This window comes from Monopterus albus, unplaced genomic scaffold, assembly GCF_001952655.1.
Source record: "Monopterus albus unplaced genomic scaffold, M_albus_1.0 scaffold323.1, whole genome shotgun sequence".
NCBI lineage: Eukaryota > Metazoa > Chordata > Actinopteri > Synbranchiformes > Synbranchidae > Monopterus > Monopterus albus.
The window spans coordinates 29,937-53,421 of NW_018128203.1; the positions used below are offsets into that span (position 1 = coordinate 29,937).

The 23,485-nt window shown below is 40.3% G+C and overlaps 1 protein-coding gene across 10 annotated transcripts in view; it reads left to right on the forward strand.

Moving 5' to 3' along the window:
* unc13a (unc-13 homolog A (C. elegans)) overlaps positions 1-23,485 on the forward strand; it is a 50,165-nt gene that overhangs the window by 4,324 nt on the left and 22,356 nt on the right. For 6 of the 10 annotated variants that reach the window (XM_020624231.1, XM_020624234.1, XM_020624232.1 and 3 more), the window contains exons 2-26: positions 706-735; positions 849-948; positions 3,898-4,015; positions 4,352-4,475; positions 5,239-5,309; positions 5,570-5,624; positions 6,301-6,330; positions 7,590-7,785; positions 9,074-9,193; positions 10,557-11,348; positions 12,755-12,848; positions 13,817-13,863; positions 14,052-14,130; positions 15,303-15,308; positions 15,637-15,711; positions 15,805-16,024; positions 17,276-17,503; positions 18,949-19,090; positions 19,566-19,735; positions 19,926-20,041; positions 21,801-21,964; positions 22,107-22,260; positions 22,468-22,536; positions 22,854-22,943; positions 23,196-23,330. In XM_020624231.1, the coding sequence (XP_020479887.1) occupies positions 706-735; positions 849-948; positions 3,898-4,015; positions 4,352-4,475; positions 5,239-5,309; positions 5,570-5,624; positions 6,301-6,330; positions 7,590-7,785; positions 9,074-9,193; positions 10,557-11,348; positions 12,755-12,848; positions 13,817-13,863; positions 14,052-14,130; positions 15,303-15,308; positions 15,637-15,711; positions 15,805-16,024; positions 17,276-17,503; positions 18,949-19,090; positions 19,566-19,735; positions 19,926-20,041; positions 21,801-21,964; positions 22,107-22,260; positions 22,468-22,536; positions 22,854-22,943; positions 23,196-23,330 (3,425 nt within the window). The remainder of the gene's footprint in view (positions 1-705; positions 736-848; positions 949-3,897; positions 4,016-4,351; positions 4,476-5,238; positions 5,310-5,569; positions 5,625-6,300; positions 6,331-7,589; positions 7,786-9,073; positions 9,194-10,556; positions 11,349-12,754; positions 12,849-13,816; positions 13,864-14,051; positions 14,131-15,302; positions 15,309-15,636; positions 15,712-15,804; positions 16,025-17,275; positions 17,504-18,948; positions 19,091-19,565; positions 19,736-19,925; positions 20,042-21,800; positions 21,965-22,106; positions 22,261-22,467; positions 22,537-22,853; positions 22,944-23,195; positions 23,331-23,485) is intronic. The other 4 variants (XM_020624237.1, XM_020624238.1, XM_020624239.1 and 1 more) reach the window with 1 other exon arrangement.

The following is a 23,485-nucleotide window of genomic DNA, read 5'->3' on the forward strand; positions in this document are numbered from 1 at the left end:
AATTAAAACCCAGAGTTTTGAATATTAATTCCTCACTGCTGAGCACAGGTGTGCTGGGCATTGGCATGCTGCAGGATTCAGTGAATAATGAATATGCTTTTGACATCACTGGTTTTAAAAGTCAGTGTGGTACCTCCAGGGTCCCCTACATGGAGGAGCTGGCAGTGGTGCCTCAGCAGAGCCTCATCTACAGTATTGTGTCACACAAAAAGCAGCCCTGCTCTGTCTTTTACCCACATTGTCAATCATGCAGGAGTACACACACATACATCATTCAGAAAGGACAATGCATGTGGCCACTCTCATGCCCTGCATCACCTTTTACTGTCACCTTCTGGCCCTCTGACTCAGAGAGTCTAACATCTCCCACTGAACGGATGCAGTCTTTCATATTCAGTGCTGGCATTCTGTCCAGAGAGGACGGAGTCCCATGCTGAGAAGAGAAGACCACCCCCCTCCTCTCTCTAAAATGCCAGGTTCTTGTCAACCACCAGCCAATCATACTTTCATGGATATGAGCTACAGGCACAGGCTTGCTTGGACTGTAAAGTAACATGACACTAAGCATACAGTAGGTTTGAGAAAAGCCTTTGTGGACTCACTCAAGTTATATTGGCAGCATGTAAATGTGAAATCTTGATGTGCTGTCTCACTTCTTCCTGAATTACATTAATTTCCCTGTTTGTTTTTTCAATTGCTTTGCAGTGAAGAAAGGCAAGCTTGATGGACCCCAAGGTGAGTGTGCCCTGTTACCTGTGGATGCCATCTATTTGTTGATCATTTTCACAGAATTAGATTCATAGCAAACACTCACAGTAGCAACAACGGAATTTGTATTTTACTTATAGAGAAATTTAACACGTACGTGACCCTGAAGGTGCAGAATGTTAAGAGCACAACCATCGCTGTGCGTGGCAGTCAGCCATGCTGGGAGCAGGACTTCATGTTGTAAGTGCTTCATGCCTTCTCTCACACCCCTTTTCATCTCAGCACACCTTTCCCTCCTTTAGATCCCGTTTTCTTCTGTATATCTGCCTATGTTGTGTAATTTTGGTACAGTCTATGTTGCTCATTTTCTACAATCCATGCTCCTCACACCCACTTGTCTTCCTCCTCTGTCTTCTTCCTCTTACTGTTTCCTTCTTTAAAGAGCACCTGCGATGTAATAAGCCTTTTCTCTTCATGTACACAGAAGTTATAATTGTGGGTGTTTGGGTGAGGGCCTTTTCACACTGTTTCCAGGCTGACAGAGTATTTCTTCCTGTTGCATATGTCCAATTGAAGTTGAAGGTGTCAGAGAGAAGATTAAATGACTTTACACATTGTATTATGAATAGCAATGTACACCAGGCAGAAGAATGCATGGAATAAAAAGTCAATATTTCTTCTCTGCCTAGTTTGACGGCATAGTATCGTTTTAGTTTGAATGTACACTGATCAGCCATAACATTATGACCACTGACCGGTGAAGTGGATATCTTGTTATAATAGCACATGTCAGGGTTTGTGGTATATTAGGCAGCAAGAGGACATACAGTCTCCAAAGTTATTATGTTGTAAGCAGGAAAAACAGGCAAGCATAAGGATCTGAGTGACTTTGACAAGGGTCAAATGACTGGGTCAGACCATCTCCCACACTGCAGGTCTTGGTGGGTGTTGTTGGTCTGCAGTGGTTAGTACCTACCAATGGTGTCTAAGGAAGGACAAATGGTGAACTGCTGACAGAGTCATGGATGCCCAAGGCCCACTGATGATGAGGAATTTTTAAGTTTAACTTGTGCTTTTCAAACGATTAAAATGTGATTGAACATTTGTTAGCCCTGCGATGGATTGGGGACCTGTCCAGGGTGTAGCCAGCCGGGATTGGCTCTGCGAGGCGTGTTCTTTTTTATATTGAAAAGAGAAGACTAATAAGAGGATATATATTTCACAGTGTGAAATTTATTATGCATTAACATATCAAAATTAGCATGTGCACATGGATCTTCACTGTTTAGGATAAACAGGAAAGACTGACCTCAACTTAGTGGTATACAATATTTGTATGAAAAGGTACTACTATCTAATTGGTCCAAAACTGTTGGGGAGAAGCCGTGGTTTAGACTTAACTCTCCCATTATTGGTCCTTCAGTCCGTCCGTCCTCTCTGCTCCAATCATCGTGGACAGCGCCCTAGGAAGGAGGAAGAATACCTATACTACTATAATTCCTACATACACACTCACTTCTTCCTTTGGTTTCAACTAACTGCTCCATATTACGCATTGCTTTCCGTTTCACTTAATTAAAACTGTTCTGCCAGCTACAGCCATAAATCTAATGAAATTCAGTAATTTAGTGGACAAGACTTATGATGTTGCATTAGTGTTTCAGTGACTCACACAGCAAATACTTGACCAGTAGTTAAGTGAACACATAGGGTGATATTCATAACTATATAAACATAACTGTGACATATAAGTATGTAAACTTATGTGTGTTATAAAATAAACCATTCTTAAGTGCATAAAATAAAAATCACCCTAACAGCTCCGGCCCCCCCTGTGACCCCGTTCAGGGACTAAACAGTAGAAAATGAGTGAGCATGAGTGAGTGAACATTTGTTAGAATGGTTGAAAATGAGAAATACAGTATATTGATCTATATGAAGAGAAACATTCAGCGGCTATAGTTGTGATGACAAATTCAACAGCCTCACCACTCTAGATGTGATAACATTTGTAACAAAAAAAATCTCTAACTTGTCCTTTGCTATGTGATAGACAAATTCGTGTTCTTCCTGACAGTATAACTGTGGAAGCAAACGGATTCACAGAAGATGCACAGTGAGCTGTAGAGTGAGACGAGTGCCAACCAACTGCCACATTAACTCCTATGTAAATAATATTAGGCAGGTGGTCATAATGTTATGGCTGATCAGTGTATGTGTCCACTTGTAAGACTGAAACTTTTATTAAATGTAGTTTCATTTAAGAAATGAAAATACTTAAGATCTAAAAGTAATGGCATTACTTAAAGGTAATATGTTTTCTTTTGCCAATATGATCATAAATTAATTTAGACATACTGTAGTTCCAAAAACTTGTTCTGCATTCACAGTGGAAGTGTAGTGTAAATATAAGGTTGTGGATGCAACAATGCGGTCCTTATTATCTTTTAACTAGTTTATATGCATTAAATATGGAATTTATACTGTTCATTCAAATGAACAGACGCCACCTCAGGGGTGACATATCTCACTTTCTCCTTCATGCTGCTGTCTTTTGCTCCTTTCCTCTCCCCCTTTTTCCTTTAATAAACACTCCATTCAGCTATCCTTCTCAGCTATGTCCTCAACTCCCAGGGAAACAGAAAAATGTAGTCTCATATCAAAGCTGAATACTATTAGGTTTGGATTCTCTTAAGAAAGCCAGTTGGCTTAAGTAAATGACACTACAGTATTTAACAATGAGAGATGCTTAGTGTGCTGATAAAATGCAGTCACAATACTAGTAAGTACCCACTGTATCCATATACTGTATATGGCTGTTGCTTGATAGAAAACAGAGTTCACTGATGTTTGTCATAAGGAAATAGAGAGTCTCTGCTGTTGTCCTGTCTGTGCTCTCTGTTGTATCTAGCTGGTGGCCTAGTTAACAATAACCTGCTGTTTCCAGCTTCATGTCGAATGACTCATTTTCCTCAGCAGAATGAATCACATTGCATATCCATCACTAGATTAGAGTACAGCTCCTGTTGGCATGAACTATATTTGTATTGAAAGCCCTCTGTGCAGTGAGTTTACTGTATACAACCTTATCTCCACTCAGATCTTAATAATGTTCAGTTGTACATTTTTTTCTCTTCTTTTTCCAGACTCATCCTTCTTAACCTATTTGTTCTTTTTTTTTCTGAGCAGTGAAATAAACCGCCTGGATCTGGGCCTGACAGTGGAGGTGTGGAATAAAGGGCTGATCTGGGATACCATGGTGGGCACCTTATGGATCCCTCTGCGCAACATACGGCAGTCCAATGAGGTACACTGCCAAATTCTCTTTGTCTCTTAAATTAGCTTTCACTGGCTATACTTACTGTACAAAAAAACTTGATTCTGACTGACTTTCTTTAATGCATCAACATTTGTTGATAGCTTTTTCCAAATGAATATTACTCTAACATATTTCTTTTTGCCTTGAAATTTCACTTTCAAGATTGCTATTTATGTGCAAAAGAAATTGGAGTTGAGAAAATCTGAGATGTAGAACCAGGATAGTAATAACAGACTTCAAGCACATGCTGAAAGGCCTGTTTATTTGCACAGTGAGTATTGCCCTAATCATATTGTTTTTCCTCTCTTGCCTTTTTTATTCCAGGAGGGTCCAGGTCAGTGGCTGACTCTGGACTCCAATGTGATCATGGCTGAGAATGAGATCTGTGGAACCAAAGACCCGACCTTTCACAGGCTGCTGCTTGACACACGCTTTGAACTGCCACTAGGTTTAGCCTTTCATTCTACTTTGATCCTACCTTTTGCTTTGTTCTGTATATTTGCTTTTTTAGGTTCAATTCACAGTATTTCAATTGAATATGAAAAATCAGAAAGAACAATTACTACTGCTACCGCTGTTACTCCTACTACTACTATAGAGCAACAATACAGTTCTAATTACCATGACCATTACTAGCAGCACCTTTACTAGTTTACTTTTTCTGCTGCCCTTACTACTAGTACTACTGCTGTTACAGTACTAACACTACCTCTGTTACTGTTACTACTAGTGCTACTTCTTGTACTGGTTAATATAGCTGTCATAAAATTGAAAGAATAATTTAACATCCCTGAAAATTTTGTTTTGGAAGACCCCAAGTGGTTTAAAGGATAAGGTCAGGTCATTTTCTATATTAACAGTCTTTTCAACATGCCACATATAAAAACTAAGACCAGCTATGATTTTTCTCTACTCACGGTTAATGCCGCATCATCCAGTGTATGGAGATTGCTCAAACTACTATTAATATAGAAAATGACAGGCCTTATCCTTCTCAGTCTGCTGTATTGATGAGGGGTGTGACAAAACATATTTTTGGCCACACCCAGTAAAAGAGGGAGGACAGTAAACCACTGCTTTTCAGCCTTGTGTTTAGCTATGGCTGGCTCTAGCCGTTATAGGGAAATCTATATATACAGATAGGACTGTTCATAATGGTCAGCATTTGATTAGCATAATATTATCTTAGGTGTTTTTGTTATGTGTTGCAGATATTCCAGAGGAAGAGGCCAGGTACTGGGCCAAGAAGCTTGAACAACTGAATGCCATGAGAGATCAAGATGTAAGAACTTGATTCTTTTCCAGATCCCCACCACTTTCTTTGCACCATGTGTCATCTGTATTTCTTCATCCATTTATTTCTTCCTCTTTATAGTATTTTCCTTCATAACCGCTTTCCTACTTTTTTGTTCTTTTCTGTACTCTGTAATTACACTCATTGGCAGTCAATAACATCAGAGTTGCCAGAGTCAGTTTTTTTACGAGCAGTTTTCCTCAGGACAAATGTGCTTTCTGAGATTTATTGCTGTTTTTTTTCCTTAGTATGCCTATCAAGAAGAACAGGAGCAACAACTACATGCACCATCCACCCAGTGCTGTGAGCCTCCTCTACATCCACCTTTTCCTGTGCTGTCCCCTGCTGTGTTTTCTCCCCACCTCCCTCTGCTTCATTGGCCTGATTCAGTGAGAACGGGGCTAGACAGGAGACTAAAATGAGGATGATAGATGAGACAAAGGAAGGAGGGAGGAAAGCTAACGTGATGAATCACGCACACAGGCCTGCCTGAGCAGTAGAATGACTTATAGCTGCTAGACATGCAATGAATGTGAGCTGACATTCACTGGGCTGTCAGACACATACCGCCCTGTCTATCTGCAGATGATGACATAGTGAGCAGGTGGATGAGTGTGTATAGTCTGTGGACAGAGAGATTTGGTTGGTGGCGTGGTGTTTATCTGTGTGTACAGAAAGGATAGAGTGTGTGTGTGTTTTCTGTTCTTAGTTACTTAGCAGCATCGAGGCCAGCAGTGTTTACACAAAAGCTGATCAAACCTTCTCCAAAACCCTTGTGCTTTTCTTTACTCACACACATGTACACACACACCGATCTGCCTCACTTATGAGCTCTCTGCACAGAGATTTACATTTTAAAATAATTATTTCCCAGAGCTGCAAATCTCTTCGTGATTGTTTGGCTGGCTTTGTGAACTACTGATGTGTTAAATTTGTGGCCCAAACTAATTTGTTTTTTCAACCCTTTATCTCATTGCAGGTAATTGGAGTCTTTGGGGAGATCAGCAAAGTAAGTTTATTTCATGCGCTTCTGCTGATGACCTGGAGTAATTCTGTACCGTAATTTCCGGACTATTGAGCGCACCTGAATATAAGCCGCACCCACTAAATTTAAAACAAAAAAATATGTTGTACATAGCCGCAGGTGTCCACGTTGTAACATGACATATTTCGGCAGCCAGATCGATCAGCTTTAACTTGAATGCTGCATCATATGCATTTCGTCGTGTGTTTTCCATGATGAGGTTGTGTGCATGAAATGAAAAAAAGTAGTGGCTTATAGTCCAGAAATTACGGTATTTATTGTCTATGTCTCACTTAAGGTATTGATCTACTTGTGTAGTTTTCTCAGTGACCATTAGCTGCCAAGTAGATTTTTTTTTCTCCACACATCCTTTCTGTACGTCCTTTTTGCATATATCCATATTCTAGTCACACTATTAGAGTTAATTTATTATACAATAAAATAAACTGTGGTGTTTGCTGAAGATACACATGAGCATATCTTACACCTGTGACCAGACCAGAATAAAATTTTAAAAAAGCCATTTGTTTTTCTGGTTTACCTGTTGTATTTTGCGATTTACAATGACAGCCGGGATGCTATGTCACATAAAAAATAGCTGAAAGTTAATTTAGCATTTGTTTCAGTAGTGACACCTTGTTACACAAATTGTCCTTTGTGGGTCAGAACCACTGACTGTATATAAAAGATTTACAAACCTTCTTTAACATCACCCACTGGTTTTCTGAAGAGTGGTTTTGAAGCTTAAGTCTGGCTGCTGGCATCTTGGTAGTGCTTCGCTCCGCTTGCTATGGGTAATCCAAAAATGGACAAAGAGGTCGTGTGAATGGAGCTCTCTAGACAGCTAGCAGCTAGCCACTAGGCACTTGTGGCAAAGTCATCCCACCTGTCACTCAAAGCTTCTACGCCCTTAGTTATGTGTAACATTTACCCTCAATATAATTTAAATGGGTAAATAACAAAAATTCGCTATAGAGACCAAAAGTGTTTTTTGTACCAAGCTGTAAACATGTTTATTTCTGCTGCTAAAGTTGGGTATTGATTTCCTTTTGTAGCCAGGCTCAAGTGGTCATTTGAGGAACTGCAGGTTTTGGCACTTCTTTGGCATCATTTCTCAGCCTTGGAGGTTACCACTTGGTCACAACATGAAAAATGTTAAAATTATTTATAAATGCTGTATAACAAAGTCATTCTCATTTCATACGCTCATTTTGTCCCATCTCCTGCTGTGGTTGTGCGAACAGACGAGGACCCAGACAGTGCTGTGGATGACAGGGACAGCGACTACCGCAGCGAGACCAGTAACAGCATCCCACCACCCTTCTACACCACCTCCCAGCCCAACGCTTCCATGCACCAGTATCCCATGAGGCACCAGCACTACAGACACTCCTACAACAGTGATATCCATGAGCTGGACTATGACCACAGAGCCATGAGGTAATGAGCACATTACAGCCACTACTCAGCCACAAACAAGACTGGGGCAGAGCGGTTTCTCTGTCTTGAGCCTAACTGCTTACGTGCACCCATGAGATTACCATGGGGGGTTGTCAGAAGGTATCAGCAAATTTCACAGGGAGAAAGCTTTTGTTTTGGTGGAATAAAAAAAAAACACAAGGGAAACATAACAGTTTCATATTGAGAGCATAATATCACAGCCCCCATCTTTGTGGAGCATTGTGGTCTAGCATATAGCCTTCAGTTAGATGAGCCCCTGTGGCCTTCTTTGGTTTTACTGTTTTGTATGCGGTAACATGTTGTCCCATTGTGCTCTCCTCCTCTAGAGAATAACCCTGGCCTCAGTGTATACAAGCATGCTGGGGCAGACAGTTCTTGTATACAGGTCATGTATGAAGTGGTCCTTTGTGGTTATTTTTTTTTGTGTAAATGCGTATGTGCCTGTGTCATTGTGCGCATACTGAGTGTGTGAGCATCAGAAACCCAGAGTGATCGCTTCTGCACTAACTTGTGCAGAAAATAAATACATTTCTGAACATATCAGTGGTTCTGAATATTTCAAGACATGTTTTTCAAGGTGCCTGATGATTAAAATTCAAGCATTTCAATATGAAAGTTTCACCTTTTGATTTGATTAGACTCAGATTGGTGAAATAAATTTTGAAGAACTCAACCTCAGTGAAAGGCCTAAAGGATAGATTCACAATTTTTCAAGTCTGTCTTAAAACAATAGCCAGGTGTGCATATGAACATTTCTTTCAGTAATTGTGACTCCTATTCATACTGGCCATTGACAGATTGATGCACTTGCAATGTGGGATCAAATCAAATACTGTAGATATATTCCAAAGTTCCAAAGGTAGTAGAAAATTGCCCCTTTATATTTCCACTAACAGTGTTTCCTTCCTTTTTTCTAAAAAAAAGCAGTAATTTTTGAATATATCCAATTGATTTGAATAACTCAGGCTGCTGAAGTCTGATATTATCTTTGCTTAAATGTTATGTGTTTTTGCACAGAATTAGGACTGCAGAGAGATCTCTTAACAGCCAGTATGAACAGGAAAAATGATTACAGCAAGCAAATTGCTTCAGAGTTTGTATGGCTGTTGTTTTACAACAGATATGAAAAACTGTTATGCTATTCTTTAAACAGGCAGTGCAGAGGCTCAGTTTGGTTAGAACTTTGAAAGATTTGCACTGAGCTCTACTGATGCTCCTTTCCCACCTCTCCCCTCCTCCCCACCTCCCTCCCTGCTCCTCTTACCAGACGCTATGATAGTTTAGACTCGGCCACCAACGGGCGCAGTGATATCGACTCAGGCTCAGGGTCGAGCCGGCACACCAGTCGTCAGTATTCTCTAGACAGTAGGCATTCACTGTCCGATAGGTGGGTCTAAATACCTCCTCTTCTTCCTCCTGCTCCAGCCTGTGACTCAGTCTCGCTGTGATGTCAGTGGTGGACTTGTCCCGTCCTCCTCGCTCGCTGTGCTTGCATGCATGTGCTCTTACCCTATTTTTATATATGTATATATTTTATATTTTGATTGAAAACTACTGGTGCTGCATTTATCTTTGCTGTGTTTCTGGGGAAGAATCACAAATCAGTGTCACAGTTTATGCATCCTGCTCATCTTCTCCATTGTTAAGTGTCTGTGCAGTTTTCCGTTTTGCGTGTGGGCGAGTGATTGATAAGATGTGTGTTGTTGCATAACAGTCAGAGACAGAGAGGTTAATTGTTGGTTGGAGTTTGTGGAAAAGCTTGGGTGTGTGTGTGCGTGTGCGCGCGTGCATCTGTTGTTGTGGCAGCCTGTTATTACAGCCTCATCCTGTATGTGAAGTTTTAAGGAGAGCTCTGCCTTATTCTGTCTGTCCCATACTTGGTAATTATGCACATTTAATTTCCACTTGTGCGACAGCAGAAGGTCTTCAACCTAATAATGGGACCCTAGAAGAGAGGCCAAGACAAATTATGTTCACATTCATCTTCAATGCATCATATCCTTTTCTTATTCTTTGTTGAGAATGAAGGCAAACGTGTATTTAGACTCAAGCATTATGCAAGCATTTGTCTGTCAGTCATTGCGTTGGACAAGAGAGTGATAGTGAAATACCCAATGAATAGGGGTGTTGTGACTGAGTATTAATGTGTCCACTCATTCATTCTTGTGTATTCCCTGTGGTTCACAGCCCAAAGTGATTATACAGCTCTCTCCTTTATTGCTCCTACATTATTGAACCTGTAAGACTGTAATCATTAGAAATGAAACAATAGTGTTTCCCTGTGTGTGTAAGATTTGTTTTTGTATGTGTCTAAGTCTCTTCCTGACTCACGGTCAGTATCAATGTCTAATGGCCTTAGTCATCACTGTGAATAAATATTATTCATTTATTTATCTGCAGAAAGAGTTTTGTTCTACCAGGCTAATAATTTACCCACAGCTTCTCCAGGTTCTCTGTCTTTCATCTAAATAGACCTTTTTAATAAATGTGCTTTTTATGGCTTGTGTATTCATTAGTGTGTGAACTAGTACCATTAATTAAAAAAAAAATGCAGGCACATAGATTCATCACTAGCTTTAACAACCCCTCCAAAGTTTGTTTAAAGTCATTCCTCCTTTTCTCCTTGGTCCCAACACAAACTCTGTAAGTGTCACTGTGACAGCAAAACCTTTGGGAACTCCCTCAGTTTATCTTTAAACCCATGTAGGTGTGTTTAAATAATGCATGTCTGTGTCTTCCCCTCTCTTCAGTCCCACAGACAGTCGTTACGCCTCATCAGGCGAGTTGAGCCGAGGCAGCTCGCAGCTTAGTGAAGAGTTTGTTCCTGATGACGGTGAGAGCTTGCGAGGTTCAGAGTTCTACGATGAAAACGACTCCTACCACTCCTGCCACTCCTCCGTCAGCTATGGCAAAGAGGACTCCCCAGGCTGGGATGGTGAAGACCACCAGGGCATCTATAGCGACGAGGGAGGTTACCTCAAAGATGGAGGGGAGGAGGGGGCATTGTATGGCGAAGAGGAGGGAGACATGTATGGTGAGGAAGAAGAGTACAACTACGAAGATGAGGAGGAGATGCCATATGAGGAAGATGAAGATATGTATCCACTTGACAGGACACTCAGTGAAGACCAGGAACCACCCTACACTCCCATGCCCACAAGCACTGCGCAAACCTTGATGCCCCCCTCTGATGGTTTGTCCTCTGGCCGACCACCACTGGAAAAGCAGGCTTCACTACATCCTCTCCCGCCTCCTGGCACGACTCCTGGTCAGCCTCCAGTCTCAAAGGCTGACACGTTGCCTCCTTTCAGCTCAGACTCCATTAAACCCCACTTTGCACCCACGCAGCCAGATCTGTCTACCACCCCTACAACTGCCTCTACAACAACATCACAGGTTTCAGCTCTGGACTCCAAGCCCTTAGGGCCTGAATCCAAATCTGAGGTGCCGCGGGAGGAACCTCGACCTTCAGAGCAGCCTCCGGCAGCAGAGAGCACCACTCCGGCTCCTGAGGGTAAAACAGAGGAGCATCATGTTCCAAGGTGAACACTGTTTTTATACTGACAACTTCAGAAAGGAAAACATTAAAAATAAGCACAGTGTCAAACATACAAATAAGTTGATTTGTATCTGGCAGTTGATTCAAGTAACAGTTAGCACATATAGTACATATACATACAAACAACTGACCAATCAGTTGTTCAAAATATGACCACAGGAAACACTGGGGAAGGGGGTAGGAATAGTAAAATAACAAAAAAAAAGATCTGTTCAGATGAATCAGTGGCCCAATACTAGCATGCCCAATAAAAAAATTGTATTTACATGTTTTAATCATGTTTTCTCTTCTACAATTGTTTGTAAACAGGGCGAAAAGATTGCGTTTCATAGAGACTAGCTTCAAAGAGGACATGTTCTTTATAGTAAACCCTTTAATTAAAGGGCTACTACAGAGATTTACAGAGATGGTCAGAAGGAGCTGCATTGTGTCTTTGTGGATTTAGAGAAAGCGTACGACAGAGTACCGAGAGAGGAGCTATGGTACTGTATGAGGATGTCAGGAGTGGCAGAGAAGTACGTCAGAGTAGTTCAGGATATGTATGAGAGGAGTACAACAGTAGTGAGATGTGCTGCAGGTCAGACAGAGGAGTTCAAGGTGGAGGTGGGGCTACATCAAGGATCGGCTTTGAGTCCCTTCTTGTTTGCTATGGTGATGGACAGGTTGACAGATGAGGTCAGACAGGAATCTCCGTGGACAATGATGTTTGCGGATGACATTGTGATCTGTAGTGAGAGCAGAGAGCAGGTGGAGGAACGCCTGGAAAGGTGGAGGTCTGCTCTGGAAAGAAGAGGGATGAAAGTTATATTGGTAGAAGGATGGTGGAGATGGAGCTGCCAGGCAAGAGATCAAGAGGAAGGCCAAAGAGGAGATATATGGATGTACTAATAGAGGACATGAAGTTAATTTATGTGAGAGTAGAGGATGCAGAGGATAGAGTGAGGTGGAAACAGATGATTCACTGTGGCGACCCCTAACTGGAACAGCCAGAAGAAGAAGAAGAAGTTGGCCAAGTATGGATGAAGCCCCAGAAACACCAAATCCTACATTTCCCCCAAAGTAACTTAATGGCATGTTTTGGTAGACCCTCCCTGCTCGATAAATGCCGTGGTGTTTCAGAGCTCACACAGGTTTCCTAGTACTAAATGTGATGTCTCCTTACAGAAGTTCTCAAACTTAAGACAGACGACGTACAGGAGTTTTCACAAGCTGTATGGTACTTCTCATTACAAATATTGTAAACTGTGCAAACCTCATGGAGTGTCCCTTTAATGCGGTGACTATCAATCCTGTAGTTATTGTATTTCTGTACATTCAGTACATTAACTAATTGAGTACATACCAGCACATGAATAGTTTTTTGAAAAATGTTTTCAATCTATTTTTTAGCTTCCTAAAGAGGGAGCCCATGGAACCTGGTCACGCCAGAGCCAAGGCGAACTGGTTTCGACTTTTCAGCAGAGTACGACTACAACTGCAAGAGGTACAGCCTATATGTGTTTGTGTATGTGTTTTTCAGTGTATCTTTGTACACACTGGTGTGTATTTTTGCTCACTGAGGACACTTCCTGCATGTCCTTTCATTGCTGTTTTTTCCAGTGTTTTTTGACTGGTCCACCATTTTCCCCAGTTTTTGGTTATTGCTGTGGATTATACTGTGTTGTATTGTGTTTATTCAATCGTTCCTGTTTACCCCTTGTATTGTTTTGCCATTTCGTTATTTTCTTTTCAGTTGTTTGCCATCCTCGTAGCGATTTGCATGTAGTCCATTCAGATTATACATGGCTGGAGCAGACTCTCAGGTGGGTGTGGCCACAGTGTGTTAATCAGTCTAATTTGTATTGCATATGCCGTGTACAACTCGTAGATATGTGTGGAAAGCCAAGCAACACATAGGAAGTTTCTCTAAGGTTGCTAAATGTCATTTTCCAAGCGTAGCATTTATATCAATCATAATTATTTCAGTGCATCAGTGCTGTGTCATTCTTTGAACAGGCAGTCAGACAAAGAATGTGTTTTGATAATCAAGAAGATAGAATTAAAAGAATGATTATATGACCTGGCTGTAATCTACTTTTACAATGATTCTTAAACACAAAGAAGCCACTGTCGATGTCAGTATCCACTACACACACTCAGAAAGACACAATTCAACTATATTACTTTCCTCATCTCACTTTTCTTTTTTTTTATTTCCCTATTGTACCAGTGTTGTATTATTAATTTGTGAATTCTGGGAACATTTTCATTTATTGTGGCAACTATTCACTATGAATGTATATCCTTTATACTAAGGAACATCTTCTCATTTTATTGTTGTCAGTATGAAGAATAATATAAAAGCATTAGGTGCAGCACTATAATATGCTATGGTTCCCATTTAACCTTCCACAGCCCTGTTGGCAGTCTGCTTACCTCTCTTTCTCATCTTGCCCCTCTCTTTCTCCACAGGCCCGAGGAGAAAGTGTTGGCATTGCCTCTCTGCTTTTATCAGCAGGGTAAGTAAACGTGACACTCTTATGACTATGGCCACTGAAAATCAATCACTTATCAAGTGAAAGGCAAAGCCATGGCCTGAATGTATGAATGTCTTTGTTGGCCAATTGATTTGTTGTGTCGAATTTCTAGTTAACAACTCTAGCTAAGAAGATAAAGGATGTTGAATCTGTGTGTGTTTTGTCTTCAGCATGGGTGGTGCTCTGTATAGCATTGACAGCATGCCAGACCTCAGGAAGAGGAAAGCTATGCCTCTGGTCAGAGATCTGGTGAGTTTCCACATTAACCTCTTTACAATGGATTCAGAAAGTATTCAAACCCAAGTTTTCCACATTTTGCTAGGAGTCAGACTCATCTTAAAATCATTCCAATTTTCCACACCAATCTACACACAATACTCCAGAGTGATACAGTGAAAACAGGTTTTTGGAGTGTTTTGCAAATTTATTAAAAATAAAAGACTGAAATTTACACAAGTATTCAGACCCTTTGTTATGACACTTCCAATTAAGTTCTGGTGCATCCTACTCCTATCAGTTGTCATTGTGGTCCTTCTATGGCTTGATTAGAGTACACTGGTGCTTAATTTAATGCATTGGATATAATTAGTAAAAGCACACACCTGTCTATATAAGGTCTTACAGTTGGTGGTGTATGTCAGAATGAAAACAAAGCAATGAGGTCAAGAGAACTGTCCACAGATCTGTGAGACAAGATTGTGTCAAGATGGAGATCTGACAAAGGATACCAAACCATTTCTGCAGCATTGAAAGTGCCCAAAAGCACAGTAGTCTCCATCATTCTTAAATGGAAGATATTTGGAACCACCACCAGTCTTCATAGATCTGGGCCCCCCAGTAATCTGGGGTTATGGGCCTTGGTCAGACCAGTAACCAAGAACCCAAGGGTCACTATAAATGAGATCCAGAGTTCCTTTCTGGAGATGGGAGAGTGTTACAGAAAGACAACCTCTAGCTAGGTTTATGCACGAGAGATAAACCCAGTAGCGACAGCTCTTAGATGGTGAAGCCTATACGAAATAGAACTGTTTCTTATCACAGAGTATTTTTACAGGGTGATATCTCTACTTCTACTTAAGTAAACAATCTGAGTACTTCCTCCACCACTGTCAGATTGTCTTTGGTAGGTCTGGGCTGAATGAGCAGTGTTCACAGGTTATTTCTTTCAGATATCATAGACCTTGGGTCTGGTTGCAGCTGGCTCCCTGGCCCTTCAATCTTCCACATCTGGCTATAGATTCACCTTGCGCCCACACTCACACTTTTCTGTTTGATGTCCATTCTCATTTAACCATTATAGTAACTGCACAATAGAAACATTTCTTTTGCATTGTTAATTCTTTGTGACAATTCTTTCCTCTTAACTTTCTCTAATAACGAATCTCTCATTTATTCCTACCACCTTCACGTCACTGCCACAGGCTATGGTGAGTAACACCACCACTTGCTAGAAGAAACACCTATAAGGGAATACTAGTTTTTTATTAAAAACAGCTAATTAGTTAGTCTTACAAAGTAGGCACTTTAAATTCTGCAGCTGTTACTTCTACTTTGTTGTGACTTTTCTGGAAAACACTGCCAGACAGACTGTGATAGTACACATTGCTTAACATGCACTGCACTGCATATAAAGCATATGAAGTTAATTTGCAATGGCTACACTAAGATTTGTCTTGATTTAATATCAACATATATATATGTGTATATTAAAATGGGCACTGAAATAAATGACTGCTCCTCTCTCTTGTCACTCAGTCTTTGGTCCAGAACTCCAGGAAGGCCGGCATCACCTCAGCCCTGACATCCAGCACCCTGCACAATGAAGAACTGGTCAAAACTCATTTACAATCTTGTATTTTACATTATACCAAAAAAGCTATTCATTCTGCTGACCCTGCACTTCTGTCCTCTGTACACTTGTAGAAGAGTCACGTCTATAAGAAGACCCTCCAGGCCCTCATATATCCCATCTCCTGCACCACCCCGCACAATTTTGAGGTGTGGACAGCTACAACCCCCACTTACTGCTATGAGTGTGAGGGGCTGTTGTGGGGTATTGCTCGCCAGGGTATGCGCTGTACCGAGTGTGGAGTCAAATGCCATGAGAAGTGTCAAGATCTACTCAATGCTGACTGTCTGCAAAGTAAGAGAAATGTTCAAAAACCATTGCTCAATTTTAGTCTTTCTAGTATTCAAAATGTAAAAAAGTCTGGATTAGAAATATGAGAATGTTGTAGCAACCTACTCGGTGTGCTTATCTGTCTGGGAACTGTAGACATAGATGAATATAGATATCAAGTTTAAATATAATTATAGGCTATAGAGTTTAGAGTGATAGTAGCTATAAACATCTCCATTACATATGCATGATATTGGTCTTACAGGGTGAATTATAAACACATCTTATTTCTGCTAACAATTGATTATTGTAAATTACAGTTTTTATGAATTGTTTTGTTTGTTTACATTTGTTTATGTATTGTCTAAAGAAATAATTCAACATCTTTGGGAAATATACTTTATTTGCATCCTTACCATGAGTTACATGAGAACATTGATATCACTCTTATATGATAAATATGTAGCTGGAGCAGCAACTGGTTAGCTTAGCTTAGTATAAAAATAGGAAGCAGGGAATCAGTTTGTTCAAAATAAAATCGTCTCTTCAATTCCGATGCCACTATTTTCAGTTTTAATTTAGATTTTACATACTGTCTTTTTCTGATTTGGGGTTGTAATATTAGCTTAGCCCAAATAACTTTTAGCTACATAGTAAAAGATTATTGATTATGTAGCTAAAGCATAAATTGTAGTCATGTTTTGAGGACAATAAAATACATCATAATCATAATATATCACATCATAAAATATTAATTTATATTAGCTGAACAACCATTTGTTTACTTTATTCTTTAGCTTTGTTGCTCTGTCAGTGCTGCTGTAAACTATCTAGTCCATCTTCTTCCTATTACAGTATCTGTGTTTGCCAGTACCAAACACAAAGCCTTCATCCTCCCTCTCTACTGTTTTCTTATTTCTTGTTTTCTTGAGAGGATATTAAAAGCAATTTATCTTTTGTTGTCATCCACCACTTTTTTGTGTCCCTCCTTGACACGTTTTATAGTTCTGCAAATGTGTCTGCCTTTCATTCATGAAATCTAGCCAGGTTGTTCACCGCCTACCCAGACTTCTTCTCTGCACAGAATTAAATTCTCCAGTTTCAAATTTTCTTGAAAGTCACTTTATGCTGTCCTCCAGGCAAACTTTTTCTCTGTTACTGTTATAATTAATAACTGCATGGGAACGTAAAGCCATAGATCTCTCATATCATATCATTTCTATATACATCAATATACAGTATCTGATAACTTTTCTTAACTGTCTCATTAACCAGGAGCAGCAGAGAAGAGCTCCAAACATGGTGCAGAGGACCGAACTCAAAACATCATCATGGTTCTTAAGGACCGCATGAAGATCCGCGAGAGGAACAAACCTGAGATCTTTGAACTCATTCAAGAAGTGTTCAGCGTCCCCAAGTCTACTCATGTCACCCAAATGAAGCAGATCAAACAGAGCGTGCTTGATGGAACCTCTAAATGGTCAGCCAAGATCAGCATCACAGGTGAGAGTCAAGTTTTGTACTTACACTATATTGCCAAAAGTGTTCACTCACCCATCCAAATCATTGAATTCAGGTGTTCCAACCACTTCCAGGGTTACAGGTGTATATAATCAAGCACCTAGGCATGCAGACCATTTCTACAAACAGTTGTGAAAGAATGAATCGCTCTCAGGAGCTCAGTGAATTCCAGCGTGGTACCGTGATAGGATGCCACCTGTGCAATAAGTTCAGGTGTGAAATTTCCTCGCTACTAAATATTCTACAGTCAACTGTTAGTGGTATTATAACAAAGTGGAAGTGACTGGGAACGACAGCAACTCAGCCATGAGGTGGTAGGCCACATAAAATCATAGAGCAGAGGTCACCAACTTTCTGCAGTAGCTACAGACCTCCAAACTTCATGTGGCCTTCAGATTAGCTCAAGAACAGTGCGTAGAGAGCTTCATGGAATGGGGTTCCATGGTCGAGCAGCTGCATCCAAGCCTTACATCACCAAGTGCAATGTAAAGCGTTGGATGCAGTGGTGTAAAGCACGCCACCACTGGACTCTAGAGCAGTGGAGACGTGTTCTCTGGAGTGACGAATCACGCTCCTCTGTCTGGCAATCCCATGGACAAGTCTGGGTTTGGCAGTTGCCAGGAGAACAGAACTTGTCTGACTGCATTGTGCCAAGAGTAAAGATTGGTGGATGGGGGATTATGATGTGGGGTTGTTTTTCAGGAGCTGGGCTTGGCCCCTTTAGTTCCAGTGAAAGGAACTCTTAATGCCTCAGCATATCAAGACATTTTGGACAATTTCATGTTCCCAACTTTGTGGGAACAGTTTGGGGATGGCCCGTTCCTGTTCCAACATGATTGTGCACCAGTGCACAACACAAGGTTCATAAAGACATGGATGAGTGAGTTTGGCGTGGCCTGCACAGAGTCCTGACCTCAACCCGATAGAACACCTTTGGGATGAATTAGAGTGGAGACGGCGATCCAGGCCTTCTCGTCCAACATCAGTGTCTGACCTCACAAATGTGCTTCTGGAAGAATGGTCAAAAATTCCCATTAACATACTCCTAAACCTTGCGGACAGCCTTCCCAGAAGAGTTGAAGCTGTTAGAGCTGCAAAGGGTGGGCCAACATTGTATTAAACCCTATGGATTAAGAATCGGTTGTTGCTCAAGTTCATGTGCATGTGAAGGCAGACGAGCGAATACTTTTGGCAATATAGTGTAGATGGCTTACACTGTTATTATCAAAGGCAGGGTCAACATCATAGTCAGAGTCAGGAGACAGCATATTTCAGCTGTTTGTAAGACAAGCTGCTGTTTGCATGAAGAAAGCATAGGTGGCATTTGTGGGGCAGAACAGCAGAAGGTCAGATGAGTTGAGAGGCATCTGTTTGCAACCACGCACACACACAGGTTAAAGAACTTGGCTTTTTCCTCTTCTTTCTAGTGTTGTGTGCCCAGGGTCTACAAGCCAAGGATAAAACTGGTTCCAGTGATCCATATGTCACCGTCCAGGTGGGAAAGACCAAAAAAAGGACCAAGACCATCTACGGCAACCTCAACCCTGTCTGGGAGGAGACATTTAATTTGTGAGTTATGATCTTTTGGGAAAAATATGTGGAATTTGTGGTAATTTAGGCTTCCAATTAATGATTATTTTAATTACCAGTTAATGCTACTTAATTAATTTCTGATATTAGTGGGAAATTCATATCACAGTTTCTCCAAGGCCAAAGTGACATCTCAAAATTGTTCATTTTATCCAAACAACAATTAAAAATCTAAATATATTTTATTTCAGGCTGAAACCAGGAAATGGTTGGCATTTTTGCTTGATACATGTTCTAAAAAATTAATCAAGTTTTTGTATTGTTGATTAATTTTCCTTTGATCAACTTTTCAGCACTAGTGTCACAGTTTTTATATGATTTGTGTTGTTAATATAAAATGGTTTTTATTTTTTAAGGCATTTTTTGTTTACGTGAGTCATGATAGTAAACCATCTGGTCTTCGTGTTCAACTGTCAGTGTAAATTGTGGCTGATTCTCTGGTTCTGTTTGTTAGTGAGTGTCACAACTCCTCAGACCGCATCAAGGTGCGAGTGTGGGATGAAGATGATGACATTAAGTCTCGTGTCAAGCAAAAGTTCAAGCGGGAGTCAGATGACTTCCTTGGTCAGACTATTATTGAAGTCCGAACTCTGAGCGGCGAGATGGACGTCTGGTATAATCTTGGTCAGTTGAATCACATTGTGTCATTTGAATTTACAGATCACATACTGTAGCTCGTACTATATTGAGCCTACAGCTATTCACGGTCCTGATGCATTTATCTCAGCTGCTGTTTTACAGTATGTCTGACTGAGATTTTTGTTCAGCAATGAGTTTGGTAACTGTGTTGCTGTATATCTTGTTCTCTTCACAGACAAGCGTACAGACAAGTCAGCTGTATCCGGAGCAATCCGCATGCATATTAACGTAGAGATCAAAGGAGAGGAGACGGTCGCCCCATATCACGTTCAGTACACCTGTTTGCATGAAGTAAGTTTAGTATGTGTTTGTGTGTTTGAACCGTAGACTGTATATAGATGGACTTGTCAGCTCCCCAGAAAAGAAGCTCCCAGAAGTTGATCCCCCTGGTGGCTGGTTGCAGTATAGATCATAAACCGCACCCTTCCATGTTAGCACATGGGGCATAAGCCAAACTAAGATATTAAAGTACAAATCCAATCCATTTTTTTCCCAAAGGTGATTTGTGTTCAAGAATTGTGCTTAAATACTATGTTGAGCTACTGTTATTATACGAATGCTTTTTGTCAGACATATTTTAAAAACTCCACTAGTACATCTTTGGGAATACAATTTTAATATCATTTTCCTCCATTTATATATAGGGCTATTTTTGCAGAATAAAAAGAAATACATTTTATAACATGTAAAACTTTACACCACCAGTGTTTAAGCAGGCCACCCACACTTGAAACAAGTTGATACACTAATAGCCTTTCCCTTTCCTGATATTTGTTTTTCTTTGCTTACTGAAAGGTCCAATTTCCAGTCAACATGCAGTTAGCACAGCATAATTCGTAATGTGATGCAACCCATGCCTTTGAGTGTCTATAGTCTGTATCGCATGTGCACTTGTACACTGCACACTAAGCAGACTGGACACTTAAATACAACACTTGAATGTAGGACTCTTTTTCTTTTATTAATGCATTGCTACTTTTACTTTTGGGTTATAGTACTTTTCCACCCCTTTGTGGTTCTTTTTTATTTATTGAAACAAAGTAACACATTAACAAAACAGTACCAAACATGGGAGACAAGACAACAGATACATGACATTAGAAAAAGATATAGAGTGTTTAACAAGATTGTAGTGTGTGAAGTGTGGGTATTTCCAACTTATGTAATCTATGAAATGCAAGAAAGGGAAAAGGAGGGGAAGTAAATAAATTACCAGTAATAATGATGATAACAGTACTACTAATAAAATCAGCTGGTTACATTTTTGGAGTTTGGTGGGAATGTGCGTGGCCTCAGCCTCAGGTGTTTGGTTCAAGTTGAAATGTGTTAGAAATGGGTTCCATGTGTCATAAAAAGCTGATAAACTATTCTTGTGAGTGGATGTCATTTTCTCTAATGTGATGTATTCTATCAGAAGGTTGGTCCAGTGGTTTATGTGTAGTGATTTTTTTTTATTTCCAGTTTTGAAAGATTGTTTTCTTGGCCTTTGTGTGTCTGTGCGTGTATCTTTCTGCCAAGTCAAATAATGAGCCATATCAAATAGGCTAATTTGCTTGACTGCTATTCATATACATAATGGATTCATTCCAAATTAAAATTAAATCAGTGCTCCATGAAGCTTGCTTTGCTCATGTAAGGTAAAGACTACATCCTACAGCAGACATCAGACACATTTCCAGTCGTCTCCATTCTGTGCAAAGAACTCCAAAGACCAATTGCAGCATTGTATGGAGTCATTACTCAACAGAACATATTAGCTGAACCTTAACCAACAAATGACCACTGTTATTGCTGCACATAAGTGCCCATAAACCAGGAAGCCAACTGTGAATGGTTTACAGCAGTCTAACACACCTTGTATTGGCCTCATAATGTAGTTTAATGGCTATTTATGTAGTGCCGTCATTTAAGAATAAACAGATCAGGAGATTGAAATCTGCTCTGTCTTTGTACAATGAATGTCTACGAACCTTCATTACAGCTGAGTGATATGTGAACTACTCCTCTCCTTCAGTTTTCTTCCTGACTCTTCCATATTTCCTCTCTGTAGAACCTCTTCCACTATGTGACAGATATCCAGAATAATGGTGTGGTGAAGATCCCTGATGCTAAAGGGGATGATGCTTGGAAGGTTTACTTTGAGGAGACTCCCCAGGAGATTGTAGATGAGTTTGCCATGCGTTATGGAGTGGAGTCCATCTACCAGGCCATGACGTATGTTTCAGTTCTGAAGACCCAACACCAAAATATCACTCATTTAAAAAAAAAAAAAAATCCTTCATATTTGCATGCATCATTGGGTGTTTCATGCATCTGTCACTCTATAAAGTTTCCATACATTGTCCCTCATTTGCAGCCACTTTGCCTGCCTGTCATCTAAGTACATGTGCCCAGGTGTGCCTGCAGTGATGAGTACCCTGCTGGCCAACATTAATGCCTACTACGCCCACACCACCCAGGCAACCAATAACGTTTCTGCCTCTGACCGCTTTGCTGCTTCGAACTTTGGGGTGAGTCACTGCTTAAAATATAGGGAAATTGAAGATTTTTTTTATCAAGTAGTTTCTGGTTCCCAAATGTATTCAAAAACCACAATACTAGAATTACTAAACACTTATTCATGTCATGCTGCTAAATCGCAGTACCATTATATAGTCAATAGTGTAGATGTATCATAATGTTAAAATCTGTTACCATTTCTGTTATAATACCCACAGAAAGAACGATTTGTCAAGCTTCTAGATCAGCTGCACAACTCTTTGAGGATTGACCTTTCCATGTACCGAGTAAGATTTCTTTCTATCTTGCTATTTACACTCAAATATTATCTGCTATAAAGTGTTTTATAATATCTGTAATGCTTGTCTTTCTCTTTATCTTGTCTTTCTGTGCGAAACAGTAAAACAGTGCAGGTGGATGTGTTAATTCAGCGAATGCCACACACCCACGTAGTAGCAAGTGTATAGGTTTGGTGGCAGTGGAAATTATGTGGCCGAGCTGGTTCTTACCTATGTACACAAAAAACACACCGGACAAAGATGGATGGTGATATAATTCATTATGGCTCATTGTTTTCTTTTATTTTTTTCTTGTCTGACTGCAGAACAACTTCCCAGCCAGCAGTCCTGAGAGGCTGCAGGACCTTAAGTCCACAGTGGATCTCCTCACTAGTATCACCTTCTTCAGAATGAAGGTACCATCCCTTATTCTTCTGCCTTGTGTATTTTTTGCACTCCACCTACTCGTGTTTTTCAGTATGGAACACAAGGATGTAATTAACTGCAGTACATCCACAATTTCCTCAGAGGTGTGATCTCTGATATAAAAAACATAATTCTCTAAATTTGATGTTCAACATATTCTTTTTAAAATGAATCTAATATTTCATTTTAGGGCAGTAAGTTGTCAACTTTAGCCCTCTGACTCTCTCTGTGTGTGTATTCAGGTCCAAGAGCTTCAGTCTCCACCCAGAGCCAGCCAGGTAGTGAAGGATTGTGTCAAAGCCTGTCTCAACTCCACCTATGAGTACATCTTTAATAACTGTCATGAGCTGTACAGCCGCGAGTATCAGACAGACCCGGTAAGAAGCAGCAGTGACTTGAATGCTGTGAATGTTTCAAATTCAAAATGCTTTATTAACATGCCCATAATAAAGTAGTCTTCCCAAGGCTTATGTAAGTATAATAGTTGTAAACACAAATGGTTTGCATGGTGCTTTATAGTAATAAAAAATAA